At 38.1% G+C, this 17,456-nt stretch overlaps 1 protein-coding gene across 1 annotated transcript in view; it reads left to right on the top strand.

The window, feature by feature from the left end:
• Positions 1–12,658, top strand: part of LOC149817697 (uncharacterized) — a 42,594-nt gene extending 29,936 nt beyond the window's left edge. Inside the window, exon 6 of the mRNA XM_089983949.1 lies at positions 12,260–12,658. Coding sequence (XP_089840075.1) covers positions 12,260–12,464 — 205 coding nt within the window. The 3' untranslated portion in view covers positions 12,465–12,658. The remainder of the gene's footprint in view (positions 1–12,259) is intronic.
• The last annotated feature ends 4,798 nt before the right edge of the window (positions 12,659–17,456 follow it).

The raw sequence follows: 17,456 nt of genomic DNA, 5'->3' as shown, positions 1-17,456 counted from the left end.
ATCATCATCGTCTGAATCATCTTCATCGATATATTGCTCATCTTCTTCAGTTTCTGCAGAGCTAGCTTTTTCCTCTTCTTCTTCCAACCTCACCACCTTCTTTCCTTTGTCAGATCTTTTCTTCCTTAGGTCTTATGTAGCACGGGTTTTGCCTCCGCCCTCTGCCTCGACGCTCCAGATGCTTTATCAACAAGAGCCCATGTAAGTGAAGTGTCATCTTCAAAGACCATCACATCTTCACTTGGTCACTTATCATTTTCATTGATTTCTCTTAAGATGATGGGGTTGAGGACATCTCCTTTGCTCAGTCGCTCCTCGTATCTTTGCTTCAAACTTCAATTATATTGCACATAAACCAAATCATTCAACTTGTGCAAAAGTTAGTTTCTTTTTTTTCTATTAATCTAAAAATATATATAAAGTTAAATATATACAAAATGATAAATATTATTTTGTAGTAAATAATAATTTACCTCTTCAAAAGTAGTTCAGTTACATTCACAACTGTATGCATTATATGTGAGGCCTAAGTGAAAAGAAGTCGTCGTTGGGTCTTGGACCCAAACCCGACCTGATTCATGTATCGGATCGGATCAAGATCCAATCTCTGTACAATGTATTTTAAAAGTTTATTAGAGGGTATTTTCGTACCCTAGAATTGTACATTAAATATAAAATCAATTGAATGGGAGACACAGCCTATCTGACGTCTTTTTCCCTACAGACTCTTCTCCCAACATCTTTTCTTCTCTCTCTCTTGCAGAAGACAGCGTGAAGGCTCTTTTCTGACATGGTATCAGAGCAATAAATTTCTGGGTTTGTAATCTCGTTCTCTATTCTTCGTTTCCAGCCCTCGTCGATAGTCTGCTCCATCAGCGTGAAGTGTGCCCTCGTCTCCTCGTCGACAGTCTGCTCCATCAACGTGAAGTGTCAACCTCTTCTCTTCGTCGACAGTCTGCTCCATCATCGTGACTCCATCAGCGTGAAGTGTCGACCTCTTCTCCTCGTCGACAGTCTGCTCGACCCCCTCTCCTCGACGATAGCGTGAAGTCTTCAGGACTCATCTTCAGCGACAAGTCCCTCTACTCCTCTTCCAAGTTATTCTAATACCTCCCATCGTGGCCATCTGTCGACACAGGCTCTTATTTCTGTCAAGTTATTCTAACGTGAATCTAAAACTCATCCGACTGTCATCTTTAATTTCTTGCTTTGTTTCTGATTAAATTATTGTTATTTTATACATTCTGTGTTTTCACGCTAAAGCTGAGCCAAGTTCTGTCTTATTATTTTCTCACGTGATCTGCATCACGTCAATCTAAACAAGGCCGAACCAAATCTATTTTCTCCATTCACCTTCCATATCTGAACATCGTTTCAGATCCACCTTTTCCTATACACAGTTTTGAAGTCATACCTTTAATCTTTGTTTTCATTCCTATTTGAATATTATCTTTTTTCTGATCAAAGTTAAACAAAATATCTCCATTCCAAACATTACTTTCTTTGTCCAAATCTTCTCCCAAGCATTCAAATGGATTCACATCATCCACAGTCAGGACTTTCTTCCAATTTCCTTGGCCAATTAGTCTCTGAAAAATTGAATAATACCAACTTTTTAACCTGGAAGCGACAAATTATTCCATTTATAAAGAGTCAGGATCTCTCTGGTCATCTGGATGGATCAGTCACACCTCCTCCAGAATTCACTTCGCAGGAAAGAACGGACGATAAAGGGGCGCAATCTATTGTTCTTCTCAAGAATCCCGAATATGTCACTTGGATGAAAAGGGATCAATCGTTAGTGGTATATATCACTTCGACCTTGTCACAGGAGGTTCTTGTAGCCATTCCTGATGACTGTTCGGCCAAAGAGCTGTGGGATAAGCTAGTTCAAACATATTCGCAGATATCTGAGGCGAGAATCATGTTTCTCAAGCGAGAATTTCAAATGTTGAAGAAAGACTCTATGTCTATTATGGAATATCCGAACAAAATGAAAGGTATCACGGATCAGCTAGCTATTGTGGGGTGTCTCGTCAGTGAAAAGGATAAGGTGCAACAAACCTTGAGTGTGGGCTGGGACCAGAGTATCATGTCATGACGACCACTGTATTATGTTTACCAGAACTTCCGAAGTTTGAAGATCTTCGCGCGAAATTGCTGCAATATGAAATGGCTCTGAAAGACTCTTATGAAGATCTTCATGGACATCCAGGAACCCAAGATGTGTTCGCCACGGGAATGACTTATGGTAGAGGTCGAGGAAGTTCCTTTCGAGGAAAGGGAGGCCAAGCGAGAAATACTTTTGGAGGACGTGGTATACTTCCAATGCCCAATATACAAGGACAAAGGCCCATTCCCACATGTTTTCTATGCAATAAGAAAGGGCATATTAAAGCAAACTGCTTGTTCAACGCTCAAAACAAAGGAAAAGGTTCACAAGCAGAAGCTAGGAAGGATGAAAAAGTAAAAGAGTTGTTGTTGGCAGCATTGGCAAGCTTGAATATGAAGCAAAATGATAAAGGCATTTGGTACGTCGACTCCGGAGCAGCTACCCATGTCACTGGTGATGCGGGTAAACTCTTGACTCTTACTCCTTATGTTGGTAAGAATAGCATAGTCACGGGAGATGGCTCTCATCATTCTATCTCACATATGGGAAATGCCATTATATCCATGTCAAAATCTTCTCTTAATCTTTCAAATGTTATTCATGCTCCTAATATTCAGAAGAACATTGTTTCTGTCTCAAAACTTGTTGATGATGTTAATGCTTCAGTTGAATTTACTCCCTCTTCTGTCTATGTTAAGGATCTTCGCACGAGGAAGACATTCGCTGAAGGAAAAAGATGGGGCAACATGTATATTTTTCAAGAAGATTCTTCCGTTGTTCGGTCTGACTATTCATCCTTGAAGCCTCACCAACATCAACTTTCTGTTTCTTTTGAGTCTGTGTTTGCCATTTCTAAATGTAATAAGCCAAGACTTTGGCATAGTCGTCTCGGCCATTGTGGTCGTCATTTTATTGAAAAACTTGTCTCGAATAATCTCATTCCTAAGTCCAGTTTGAGTTCGGAAGTCATTGATATGAAGTGTTCTAGTTGCCATTTATGTAAGAGTCGTATTTTGTCATTCAATTATATTAATAAGAGAGCTTTAAGGCCCTTTGAGGTCATCTGTTCTGATGTTTGGGGTCCTGCCCCAATTACTTATCTTTCTGGCAGTAAATATTATCTTATTTTCATTCATAGTTACTCTCGCTATACTTGAATATTTTTCATGAAACACAAATCAGAAGTTTTTGGATTGTTTAGGAAGTTTCATTCCTTTGTTAAGAATCATTTCTCTACCAACATTCTCAATTTCCAGTGTGACAGAGGAGGTGAATTCTCCTCGAGTGACTTTGTTAATTTTCTTCAGCATAATGGGATAAAGAGAAGAGTGTCTTGCCCACATACACCTCAACAAAATGGGATTGCTGAGAGGAAGCATCGACATATTGTTGAGAGTGCAATGAGCATGATGCACTGGAGCAATCTTCCTGTAGCATTATGGACTGAAGCTTTTCATTCCACAGTTCATGTGATAAATCGACTGCCAATGACCATTTTAGAAAATAAGTCACCATATTTCTCTCTATTTGGCATACAGCCTGATTATCATGAATTATATGTGTTTGGGTCTATTTGCTATGTTCACATTGACCGCTCACTGAGACATAAGTTTCAAGATAAAGCCTTAAAGTGCAGGTTTGTGGGATATGCTGAAGACTACAAAGGATATAAGTGCTATGATCCTTTGACTAAGCGCGTCAAAATATCGAGAGATGTAGTTTTTGATGAAATGAACTTCGATGATCAGCCGCCTAATTCAAACCTCCATGTTGCTCATTCAAGTCCTAGCATTGAGATATACCATCCATGGTTAAATTCAGAACTCTTCTCCAGTGCTAAGGAAGACTGCCCAGTAAACTGCAGTCGGAAGGCGATACATGAAGAATCAGCAAGTGAAGTTCAAACGGAAGAGATTGTTACTCAAGACTTGGAGCCAACAAGGTATAAGGGCGTTGTATACATCCGGCGAGAGAAAGAGCCCTCATCCATCCCTTGTACAGGTTCGAATCCTCCTGATCCTGCTTCTCAGATGATGGATATCAAAAGATCCTCACGGATTCGACATCCGCTTGACAGGTGGGTAAGTTATAAAAAATTTTCATTGGATTTTCAGTTATTTTTGACATCCATAAGTAAAGAGGATGAGCCTCTCATGTTCTATCAAGCTGCAAGTTCTAGAAGATGGGTTGAAGCAATGAATAAAGAAATGGAAGCCTTACATGAATGTGAGACATGGGAGATTGTGCCTAGACCACCAAACAGAAATGTCGTTGGGTCAAAATGGGTATATAAGATAAAATATAAACCAGATGGGAGCATCGAAAGATACAAAGCCAAATCAGTAGCTAAGGGATTCACACAAGAACAAGGACAAGACTTTGATGAAACCTTCAGTCCTATAGTGAAGACGAGAACTATTCGCATTGTGTTGAGTCTAGCCAATGAACATGGATGGACATTGAGCCACTTGGATGTTAAAAATGCATTTTTACATGGGGAGTTAAAAGAGGAAGTCTACATGGAACAATCTACTGGGTATGCAGAACGAGACGCCAAGCAGTATGTATGCAAGTTGAAGAGGGCACTATATGGATTAAAACAAGTTTCTCGTTCCTGGTTTGACAGTTTTTCACTAGAGATACACAAGCATGGCTTCTCTCGATCCTTTCTTGATCACTTGTTATTCATTCACAATGAACAAGGCATCACTACTCTTTTATTGATATATGTAGATGACATCATCATTACAGGAAACTGCAAAGATCACATTGAGAAGGTGAAGAAGTTACTAAATCAGAGATTCAAAATGAAAGATTTGGGGAGAGCTGCGGTATTTCCTTGGGGTGGAAGTTGATAAAAGATGTGATACACTTACGCTTACTCAACACAAATACACGTTGGACATTACTGTGTGACAATCAAAGTGCCATCAATATGTCATTCAATCCTATCCATCATAGTCGAGCAAAGCATATTGAGATAGATCAACACTTTATTAGGAAAAAAGTTGAAGAAAAGGAGATTGAGCCCATGCTTGTGCGAACTGAAGAACAAGTTGCTGATATTTTCACCTAAGGGTTGACAAAGGACAAATTTTGGTTTCTGAAAGAGAAGTTGTTCATGGTCCAGGACCATGCACAACTTGAGGGAGGTTGAAAAGAAGTCGTCGTTGGGTCTTGGACCCAAACCCGACCCGATTCATGTATCGGATTGGGTCAAGATCCAATCTTTGTACAGTGTATTTTAAAAGTTTATTAGAGGGTATTTTCGTACCCTAGAAAAATATATAATTAATTGAATGGGAGACGCAGCCTATCTGACGTCTTTTTCCCTACAGACTCTTCTCCCAACATCTTTTCTTCTCTCTCTTTTGCAAAAGACAGTGTGAAGGCTCTTTTCTGACACTAAGACTTGAACAACAAAGGTCTGGAGTTGGAGACAACCAATGCCAAAGGAAATCTACCAATCCACTATAACAAAATATAAAATCAGTTAAAGTATATAAGTTATAAAAATAATACAAAGTGAAAGTTATATCAAATTAAATCAACTTACTTGGTGTATGTACTTTCATCTTCTTCTTTGCTAACTCCATCTTGAAAGGCCCACTAGAAATTCTATATTTTACCAATTGATCTACTAGTGCACATTGATTATCTTCGCTTCGAATAAGACAGTTGATGCAATCAGACAAGCTATTATTTATTTCCTCATTTGACTCGATATTTTCATATTCATAATATATAGATGAATTCAAATATAAGCTTGTTGCATGCAAAGGTTTGTTTGTGCAATCGATTGCTCCATCTTTTATCGATTATATCTCAAATTTGGTCATATCTTACTTCATCATTGTGCAAATTTACCTATTTAAGTAAAAGAATTGAAAGTAACCATTATAAAAGCTAAATTAAAATTTATAATTAGTAGAATAAAAAAAAAATTAATTTATACCTTTTTATTCTTTTGCACGGTCCATTTTTCGTAGATGTAACCTATAACAGTTTTTTCATCGCTATCAACCATTCAATGCACATCAATCAAAGGAGCCATTGTTTTAAGAGCATGACTCACTCCTTTCCAAAAATTTGAGCTCAAAATCATGCTTTCACATCTTTTATCATGTATTATTTTTGAGAAACTTATTTTGACCAATCATGTCCAATAAACATGGATCTTAAGCCTTTTTTTTGAATTGTATATGCTTTCTAGGGTTAAAAACCTAGTAGCAAACCTTGTCACTGTTGGCCTTTGTTGGTCCCTCTGTGTGTATGTTCTCGTCATACTCAACACTTGAGTATGTTTGTCTATGAATCAGACCAATTACTTTGCTTTAAAAATGTTCTTCAAATCTTGCAATTCTCTTATATCTGCTAACATCTGATCCACATAATAAACAATACAAAGAGTTCCAAAAAAATTTCTCTTTTCCACCAACAATTTACCTGCTTTGACGTAATTATTGGCATTGTCGTTTATAATTTGAACCATATTCTCTTCCCTAACTTCTTCTAAGGAAAAATTAACCAAAAAATTAATAATTGTTCGCCTTTTGGTACCAGTCCATCCATCCAACATTATGCTACATCTATATTTGGATTAATGCACTTTGTATTGATCCAAGAACTCCTTATTTCATTAAAATTGGTTCTCGCAGCTCATAGTATGATGGAGGCTTCATCCCTGGTCCAAATTGGACTATGGTTTCATTTATACTCTGAAATGAAGGCAACTTCGTTGTATGAAAAGGTATTCCCACTTCATAAAATCACCTATCAATGTACTCACACACTGTTTACCTTTCTTTTTTTTAAGCGGTTCTCTAACGTGGCTTGTTTGTTTTTTACCTTTGAATCACCTCAAAAATACATATCCATAGGTTCGCTTGCCTGTGATGGTCTCATGCCAAATGTACTACTCAGCTTCTCCTCTATCTACGAAACTGCATTAGGTCTTTCACCATAATCGAAAGCTGAAAACATGTATTTAGATGTTTTATATATATGAAGTGTCTCTTTTTTATTTCTTTTTCTTTGATTCCTATGTACTTGGAAAGTACTTGTTTGATTTTTGTATTTGTTTTATCAGAGGCCTTCACGTTGCTTCCAATTCCAAATAGATGTTGCTTTATTTTGTATATGCCTCATTTATAAGTTGATTCACATTGACCGCAAAATTCATATCTTTTTTATGCTTACGATAGGCTCAATTTCATGTTGGATCATTAGATTTTCACTTCAAATTATGCACATCTTCCAATTCTCGAAATGTCGAACTTGGAGTAGACCCGCTAGCACTTGTAGAAGAAGCCCCTTCCATTGTTCTAAAGAATCTAATAAAAAAAACATTTAAATTTGCTAAATTAAAAGGAATATTCCACAATGCTCATATATGTGAAAAACAAATACATAAACTATACAATATATACATGTACATTAATACATACACTTATAAGTTATAATATGTTAATATATACAAAATTATAAATACATAAACTATACAATGTATATATAACTTATCAACACTAACAATCAACTAAAAATATAACTCAGAAACGGTCAAATAGATTATCTATGAATTACATACATAGATGTGTGTGTGTGTGTATATATATATATATATATATATTTACACAAAAAATAGATATATATGTATGCAACTATGTATCAACATGTGTGTTTGGGTGCATGTGAAGTGTGAATTCTGAAAAAAGGACAGTAAAACAGAACATATGTGAAGTACAAATATAAATATATAACTCAGAAATATAACTCACAAAAGACACGAACATAACTCAGAAACAGTCAACCAGAAATATAACTCAAACATAACATCAGAACTAGTCAACCACAAAATTAGCTAAGAAATATAACTGAGAAACAGTCAAACAAATTATTTATATTATAAATTACATTACATAGATAAAGTATTATATATAAACAAATTATATTAAATTATCGTACATACGTAGATATATTTATATATAAATACAGTATATATAATATATCATATGTTGAAATACAATATATAATATATATAATATAATTAAAATACAATATAATTAACGGGAAGAAGAAAAAAAAAGAAAGAGGAAGGAAAAACAGGAAGAAGAAAAAAATGAAAAAGAAAAAAGAAAAAAAGGAAGAGCGAGAACAAGAGAGAGAGAGAGGGCGTACCTTGGTCTTCTTCTTCTTCTTTCAAAAGCCTGAGAGAGAGGAGAGAGGGAGAGAGTGCAAAAGAGGAAAATTAGGGCCTTTTTTCCCCTTTTATATGATCCTTGTTCGAGATGCTAAGAGAAGAGGAGCACGATGAAGAAAACTTCATTCAATATCGAGCAAAAACTCAGAGGTTGTCTTTATTGTGGGGATCGACCCCTTTATATACATTCCAAGGCAAAATGAAAGAAAACATAATAAGGTAAAAAATGCCCCTAATATAAATGCATATATTAAAGGCAATACCAAAATGGTAATACACTATATTACATAACTCTTAACACTCCCCTTTAAACTTGGGATGATGCAATAGAATCATTCTGAGTTTGGAAATGAATGAGCGAAAATGCAAAGGATCAAGACTCTTAGTAAGGACATCTGCTATCTGATTCTTTGAACTCGCATGTTCTAAAGCAATAACTCCGTCTTCATAAGCCCTCGTATAGTGACAATTTATTTCAATATGCTTGGTTCGCTCATGAAACTCTGGATTATTTGCAATATGAATAGAACTCATATTGTCATAATATAAAGAAGTCTTGTCAACAATGGAGATTCCCAACTCACTCAATAATCATCGTATCCAAATAATCTCGGCTTGGACTTGAGTTATAGATCTTGTTATACTGACACTGCTTTCTTTGTCAAAGATACAAGTACTAACATTGTTATTCTTCTATTATATGTTGATGATATGATCATTACAGGAAAAGACAAAAAGGGGATTGATGAAATTAAAAATATTCTTAAAGATTATTTTGATATGTCTCACCTTGGTTTTCTAAGATATTTTTTAGGAATCGATGTAACTTACTTACCTAGAGGATACATATTGTCTCAAATAAAGTTGGTTGCAGATATTATTGTCAAATATGAAATTTCTGATGATAATAAGGTTGACACACTGAAGGTCGTGAATGCAAAATTAAGATTGGAAGATAGGGCTCCTCTTAAAGACCCAACTCCATACTGGCAACTAATTGAATCTTTGACCTGCTTATTCATTATAAGACCAGACTTTGCTCATGTTATGCATTCAACCAGTTAGTTTCAATATACATCAATTATGGTGCACGAGTGTTGTTTTAAGAATTGTCAGATATATCAAGAATTCTATAACAAAAGGGTTATTTCTATCTTCCTCTTCTTTTTTAGATTTAATTGCTTATACTGATGCAGATTGAGGAGGTAATCCAAATGATAAAGTGTCAACTACTAGTTTTTGTGTGTTTTTAAGTGACTCTTATATCTTTGAGGTGTAAGAAACAACAGAAGGTCTCGTTATCATCCACCAAAACTGAATATCGAGTCATGACAACAACTATTGGGATTATCTGGTTAAGGAGTCTTCTGAAATATATGAACTTAGTCATCCCTAATCCTTCAAAGATATGATACGACAAATACAACAAGAGTGTTATATACATTGCAAGCAACCACACATTCCACAAACAAACCAAACATATAGAGATGGACTCTCACTATGTCGAGAGGAATACCTGAGAGAAACTATGAGCTGCCCTACGTGAATTTAGAATGTCAGTTGGCGGATTTTTTCACTAAAACCTTGCCTTCACCTCATATTTTATCTTTTAGCAAACTTTTGGTGATCACATCGTAAGTTTGAGGGGGAGTGTTAATATATATATATATTCTTGTATGTAAACTAAAATACCTATCAGGGGTATTTAAGTCTTTTCACTGATGTAATAGGTGTCAACTAGGGGCTGACTGGTAAATTATTTTTTTGTCTTTTGTAATTTTTCTATTATATTGTACTTTATAGCTGTTGGGCCCAGAGTTACCGGAAGCTTCTTAGATAGGTGGGAAGCTCTCTTCGGAAGCGCGATACTCCTCGCTTCCGAAACTTGATGAGAGCCTCGATTCCCCCACGCTTCTCCTAGGCTTTCCACACGCTTTATTTATTCTTATTATATGTTCTCTTATTGATTTGCATATGGTTTTTATTGATTTAGAGAAGGCATACGATAGAGTACCTAGGGACGTTCTCTGGTGGACAATGATGAAGAAAGGTGTTTCTCTCAAGTACATTAGTATAATTAAAGATTGTATGAAGGAGTAGTAACCAATGTCCGCACTTGTAGAGGGGTGACAACCAATTTTCCGATAACGGTTGGGTTACATCAAGGATCTGCTTTAAGCCCTTTCCTATTTGCGATAGTGATGGATGAGCTTACGAGATCAATTCAAGAAAATGTACCGTGGTGTATGTTGTTTGCTGATGATATTGTTTTGATTGATGAGTCTAGAGCTGGGGTTAATGCTAAGTTAGAATTATGGAGACAGACATTGGAAGCTAGAGGTTTTAAGTTGAGTAAGAGTAAGACTGAATATATGGAATGTCGGTTTAGTAAGCAACAAAGTAGTGATGGGAGTGTAGTGAAGCTTGGTGAGCAAGAAATACCGGTGAATGATTATTTCAAATATTTGGGATCCATCATTCAAAAGTATGGAGAAATTGATGGAGATGTAAATCATAGGATAAAGGTTGGGTGGATGAAATGGAAAAGTGCAACTGGAGTGTTGTGCGATCGTAGAATGCCATTGCGGTTGAAGGGAAAGTTTTATAGGACGACTATTAGACCCGCTTTACTATATGGTACAGAATGTTGGGCTGCCAAGAGACATCATTTTCAAAAAATGAGTGTAGCTGAGATGCGGATGCTTAGATGGATGTGTGGAAATACAATAAAAGATAAGATTCAGAACGAGGAAATACGTAAGAAGGTAGGTGTTGCACCCATTGAAAATAAGATGCGAGAGAATCGTTTACGGTGGTTTGGACATATTCGGCGAAGGCCTAATGATGCTCCAGTTAAAAGGTTGGAGAAATGGGAAAATATATTAGTTAAAAGAGGTCGGGGTAGGCCTAGGAAGACTTGGATGGAGATGATAGGAAAGGATATGAATGCTCTGAACCTCACCGAGGACATGGCATTGGATAGAAATGATTGGAGGAAAAGGATTCATGTGGAAGACCCAAAATGAATTTCTTTTTTGGTTCATATCGCTGACCCCAATTTGTTTTGGGATGAAGGCGTAGTAGATGTTGCTGTATGTTCTCTTACTCAACTTTTCATGCTTTTTATGTGTTTTCTCTGACTCTTCTCACTCACTTATATGTGCTTTCGCTAAATTGGTAGTCATCATTTTTAGATTTTGTTAAAAATTTAATTCTTACACTAAAAAATCATGAAATTTAATAAGTCACTTTTATTTTAGTTTTTATTTTGATTCTCATTCAATTCTTATATTTCTTTTTTTTATTCCTCGCTTTCCGCTTCCTATATATTTTAAAATGCATCGCTTCTCGCTTTCGCTTCCTGTATCGTTTCTCGCTTCCGCTTCCTAGTCTGGCAACCTTGGTTGGGCCAATCCAACTAGACGTTGGACCAGCCCTTGTGTATCCAAGTGTGCCTATTTAAAGGCACACTCCCTCTTGTATTTTTTTCATGCTTGTTGCTAAGCATTTCAAGTGAATTCTATTTTATTTATGTGCTTACCCTTAGTGGCTCTTCTATGCACTTATTGTGCTTGTGTAATTGCTTTCACTTGATTGTTGTATTGTCCCTTAGTGGACTAGACTAGTTTGTGCACTCTATTGTATTCTTGTTTGCCCATTAGTGGGACTTTCATCGTATTTCCACTTGTTTCATTACAAAAAACCTCTGAAAAAAATGTTAGTTTAACCCTTTTTGGTATCCTCAAAGCAATTATCATAATTTAGATGTATCTTTGCTGTGTTCATTAGGGTGTAAAGATTTTGCTTATTACTTTTGATATTTTGATGTATATCAATCCACATGAGTGCCAAAGTTTTTGTCTTTCAACATGATGTTTTTCATATGAATCCTTTGAAGTCAAATGTTGGAATGTTGGTTGAGGTATCAAACTTTTTCTGGCATACAGCAAGCGTGAAAAGGACTGGACAAGGAGGATTGGAAATGACCGTCATTTGATATGCATAGAGGACCCATTTGAGATATCTCATGATTTGGGTAGAGTTGTGGATAAGTACACCATAAAGGTTCTGAGGGATGAATTCGAAAGAGCTGCATTTGTATTACAGTATGATCCCAATCCCAGCATCACACTCTTTGAGTCCGCCAGTTAAATTTTGTTTCATGTGATTGTCTGCAAGGGGACAGGACTTCTTAGTGATGATTAAGTGAGCCTGTAAATTTCTATCATGTTTCAAGTATTTTGTAAATAGCGGATCAGAATGGTCAAAGTTGGTTGGGTTGGTATAATTTTGATTATAAGATATTTAGGTTCTGCATATTAATTGATAATCTGCAAGTTTGTAAATTCCTTGTTGATGTTTCGGCGCCTGTACATAGCAAACTTTGTGTGCTGCTTCACAAATTTGATTAAAGGCATTTGGTAGAAAATATAATGATTTAGTCGCTCAATATTGCTACTATTTGGAATACCTGTATGAGTTTGAATAGGATCCAGTTGCCGGTGATGTCAGGAAAGGTATAATGTCCATGTTTTTTTTTTACAGAAAGCTGGGGTTAGGCAGATCCCTACCAGTTATACAACCATATACCACTGGGATTCGAACTTGCAATGTCCCAACACAAGGTGACGTGCACTAACGGCTTCTGCCAGACAGGTAGAGCCCCCAGTTGGTGTTTAATGTCCGTGTTATCGATAGATTGTAATCCCTTCATCTCAAGGGTTTAGTTAACTCTAAATCTGAGTAGTCAGTATCCAATTAGATTGGTTCTGGTAATGCCTGCATCCGGATCAAATCTGACCCATTACATCCTTAGGCCATTTTGGGTCCCATAAGAAAACTCAATCAAAACCAGTGAGGATTCGATCCATCTGCATAATTAAAGGTCCGTGATTTTCAGTATCCACCACACTTCTTGTCCAGGAGCCGTACAGAGATGATAGTGGGGGAGCCCAAAGGGACTCTCTCCATCAAGGTGCTCCATACCACTAAATTGTGTAGCGAACATTGAAAAATCACCGTCAGTGATGATTTTCAATATGAAGCCAGCCGTAACCCCCATGGGGTTCGAACCTCAGACCCCCTCAGTTAAGGGAATTGTGACCTCAAATATCAAGCATCCCATTTGACCCTTCGATTGTTTTTTTTTATCTAGTGCGCACAGACCCATCCACAAACACTTTGGATAACAGTTTTTCTTAGGTCTGTTTCCTTGCGTCACATGCTGCTATTTTCCTTTTCTTTTTTAAGGCCAAGGAAAAATCCCTCCATCACTTACCGCACATTGGCAGGTCTTCAGTTTTTTCTGTTTTCATGAAGGGCGGTGAAACCACCCTTGGAATCAGAGACCTAGTCGCTCTAATTAAGCCTATGTACTTACGGTCATTGTTCCAACAATGTTTCCATTGCACACCCCTTACCTCCAAGGAATCACCAAACTTCGGCTGAGTAAGGGCTTATTCCTTGCCCTCGTAAATGCAAGAGGCTGATGTTTAGGTTGTCATGGCCCCTTCCACTGCACCAAACCCCTTGGGGCTTTGCAGGTCTTCAGTTGGTAAAATCCTTGAAACCTTCAATATCCACCTAAGAGTACATCCAGCTTTGACCTTGCAGCAAAGGATGTGTTTTTCCGTTATTCATATTCATTTTGTTGGCTGTATTCTGCACTGTCAGGGGACTGGCTTCTATGCCTTGGTGCATGTTTGAGAAACCGAAAACTGCTCATAAGCCTCATCACCATTATTTAATTTTTTTGCCTCCGGACATTGCAGGCATTGGACCAGTCAGTAAAAGTTTTCTTTTCTGCAATTGACGGCCAAATTTTGCCACTGAGAAGTTTTGAGATAAAGAGAGGAATAGAAAGTTGAAAAATGGTGGAGTAAGATGAAGATGGAAAAAACTCTTCTTATAGCAACCTATAGAATGAGATGTATCGTGAGTGAATAGTTGCTCTAACAAAAAAAAAATATCAAAATCTGACTTAAAAAAAATCTTTCAAAAACTTTATCTGGTTGAAATGAATGGCAAAGTTATAGTTTTTTTATTTCCTACTTTCACTTTTCTTGCTATTTTGCCTCTTTCAAAGTCCTATCCATGCAGTTTTAACTAAGAGGGAAGGCAGAACAACGTGGGACCAGAAAAAGCATTTTGCGGCCATGATTGTGTAGGCCCCACCCAATAAGGAGCATCTCTCGTCACAAGGTCGAAGCTATATTTATCCAAACTATGTTTATCTAAAGCAATCAAAGTGTTTCACTGCGACCTACTTTGTTCAGTTGTGTCTAGAGTTTGTTTTGCTTTGGTTGAGTTTTGATGTAAAGTGTCAAATCACTTGCAACTTTCTCCGGGTCACCCATGTACTTTGGTTCAGGTTGAAAAATACCCTTAAGGGTCATCCTGTAGATTTGAACTGTAACGAGCCTTCGGGCAAAAAAATGTGAATAAATATAAATGCAAAGCGCTTTCTTTTGTCCACCCTCGTTGTGATTGCTTTCGAGTAATTGTGATTTCTCTCCCTCTCTATTTTCTCGCTTTCTTGCACTTTTAGTTATCAAAGTTTTTGTTGCTACAAGCGAGCGATCAGAAAGCTTGTGGCGGTAAGAAAAGACTGTCGCGCTGTACTGGCCTATTGAAGAAGTAGGCTCATGACAAGTGGTACTAGAACTCGTTCTCGAGTTGGGAAATAGACTCAGGAGTCAGTGTTGAGAGACGCATCGACAAGCCATGATTTGTGAGCAAAACATCATGGCCTACCGTTACAACTTGCAAAGCATCAAAGGAAAATCAGTTGTCGAGGGATAGGAGATGGGTTCACCTCGAGACTATGAGAAGATGGCCGCGATTGTCAACATATTGGTGGCTGATGTGACTTCGCACGAGGAAGCAATTTTATGCACAATTAAGTCATTCGGAGGACTGGACGACGAGGTGATGAGCCTACGAGAATAGGTAAACATGTTGATGGAACATGCTACTTTGCTAACTACGACAGTGACCACACTACAGAGTGAAGTTGAGGAGCTTCAGTTGAAGAACCGCACTCTGTAGCGGACAGTTACCCTCAATGGCAGAAATGACGATAGGTCATCAAAGATAGATGTGCCAAGGTCATCTAAAATCAATGGTTTCAGGGATAGCAAGGTCATATAAAACTTTTTGCTCTAGGTGGAAGACTACTTGGACATTCAGAATGTATTAACCGAAGACCTCAGGGTGAAGGTGGTAGCAGCTCTATTCTATTGAGATGCTATAGCTTGGTGGAGACAGAAGCGTAGCGACATGAAAATAGGTCAATGCGTGATTGATACATTTGAAGCCTTCAAAAGTGAGATACAAATCTACTTTATGCCAAGGAATGCACAACGCCAAGCTTATCGGATGGTGGTAGAACTCAAGCACACTGGAGTCTTGCAAGACTATATCAGGACGTTCCGGAAGCTCATGCTAGACATACCCAATATGTCTGATGAAGACAAACTCAACTGTTTATTGTAGGACTACAACCTTGGGTACAATCTGAAGTAGAAATGAGCAATCCCCAAACTTTGAAAGATGCGTATGTGACGACCGAGCAATTAGTGGATACACAACGCAAGTCCTTCACTCCATTGACCAAGGCTGGGAAGAAGCCGAACCACGAAGGCAAGAAGGAGGATCAACGAGATAATAAAGGTGAGTCGTCAACCCAACATCATTCTGACAAGAAGCAGAATTATAGAAAGCACAACAATAATGGCAACAAATGGCCGGTTGTGACTTGTTGGTTCTGTGGCGAGTGACATATTTCCAGACAATGTCCAAAGCACCTCGTGAAGGATGATGAGCAAGCCAATGCAGTGCAGGTAGAGAGTAGTGACGTCAGGTCGTGCAACCAAGGATGGGAGTTTTGCAGACGATAAATGCAGTTAGAAGTTATGCAGCCGAGAGCATGTCAGTTAGCAAAGAGCTTATGTATTTGGAAGTCATTGTGAATGAGAAGTCCACTACAACAACGATAGACTTTGAGGCCATGCATAACTTCGTCTCACGGAAGAGGCAGATTGGCTGGGCTTGAAACCTGAGCCAAATAAGAGTACCATTAAAACAGTGAACTCTGAGGTCAAGCCAATTATTGGTGAAGCAAGGGATGTGGCTATCCAAATTGAGAGTTGGGCCGACAAAGCCAATTTCTCAGTGGTGTCCCTTGACGACTTCAGAATGATTTTGAGCATGGAGTTTCTTCATTGCTAGAATGTGATGATGTTGTCGAAGTTTAACTCGTTAACAATTATAGAGCCAAATTTTTCACACGCAATGCAACGCCTTGCTCTTGAAGGCAAGTCTTCAATACTATCTACTATGCAATTGAAGAAGGGTCTCAAGCGTGGAGATCAGACATTGCTAGTCGTCGTGCACACTGAAGAAGGGAAGGTAGAAATAGTAGTGTCGCTGACCCTTGCCTCACTATTGGCTGAGTTTTGAGGAGTGATGCCCCCAAAACTGCTGAAGCGTCTGTTGCTGAGATGCGAGGTCGACCACATGTTAGAGTTGACCTTTAGAGCAAAACCCCTGCCATGGTCCCCTTATCACATGGGGCAGGTTGAATTAAAGGAGCTACGTAGGCAGCTGAACGAGATGTTGAAAGTAGACATCATTCATCATTCTAAAGCACCCTTTGACACCCCAGTACTCTTCTAGGAGGGCCATCCAATTGCCTATGAGAGTCAGAAGCTAAAGGATGCGGAGAGGCGCTACATAGTGCATCAACGTGAAATGACGACCATCATGCACTGTCTCAGGACCTAGCGACACTATCTTCTGGGTACCCAGTTCATCGTTAAGACAGACAATGTTGCCACAAGCTATTTCCAAATGCAAAAGAAGCTAACACCCAAGGAAACTCGATGGCAAATGTTTCTGGCTGAGTTTGACTTCGATTTGGAGTATAAGGTGGGAAAGACTAATGTTGTTATGGACACCTTGAGTCACAAGGCAGAATTGACGGCTATGCGGGTGGAGCCTTTCAAAGTTAACTTCGAGGGCACATTACTGGACCACATCCGTGAAGGAATGCAGCAGAACACAATAGCATAACACCTTGTCTCTCTGTCGTAGGCAGAAAAGACTCGACGATTCTGGCTACGGGACGACCTCCTCGTAACTAAA

This window comes from Nuphar pumila, chromosome 13, assembly GCF_984573655.1.
Source record: "Nuphar pumila chromosome 13, dmNupPumi1.hap1.1, whole genome shotgun sequence".
Lineage (NCBI taxonomy): Eukaryota > Viridiplantae > Streptophyta > Magnoliopsida > Nymphaeales > Nymphaeaceae > Nuphar > Nuphar pumila.
Note: the sequence above shows the minus strand (reverse complement) of the source record. Positions and strands in the feature narration are given on the sequence as shown.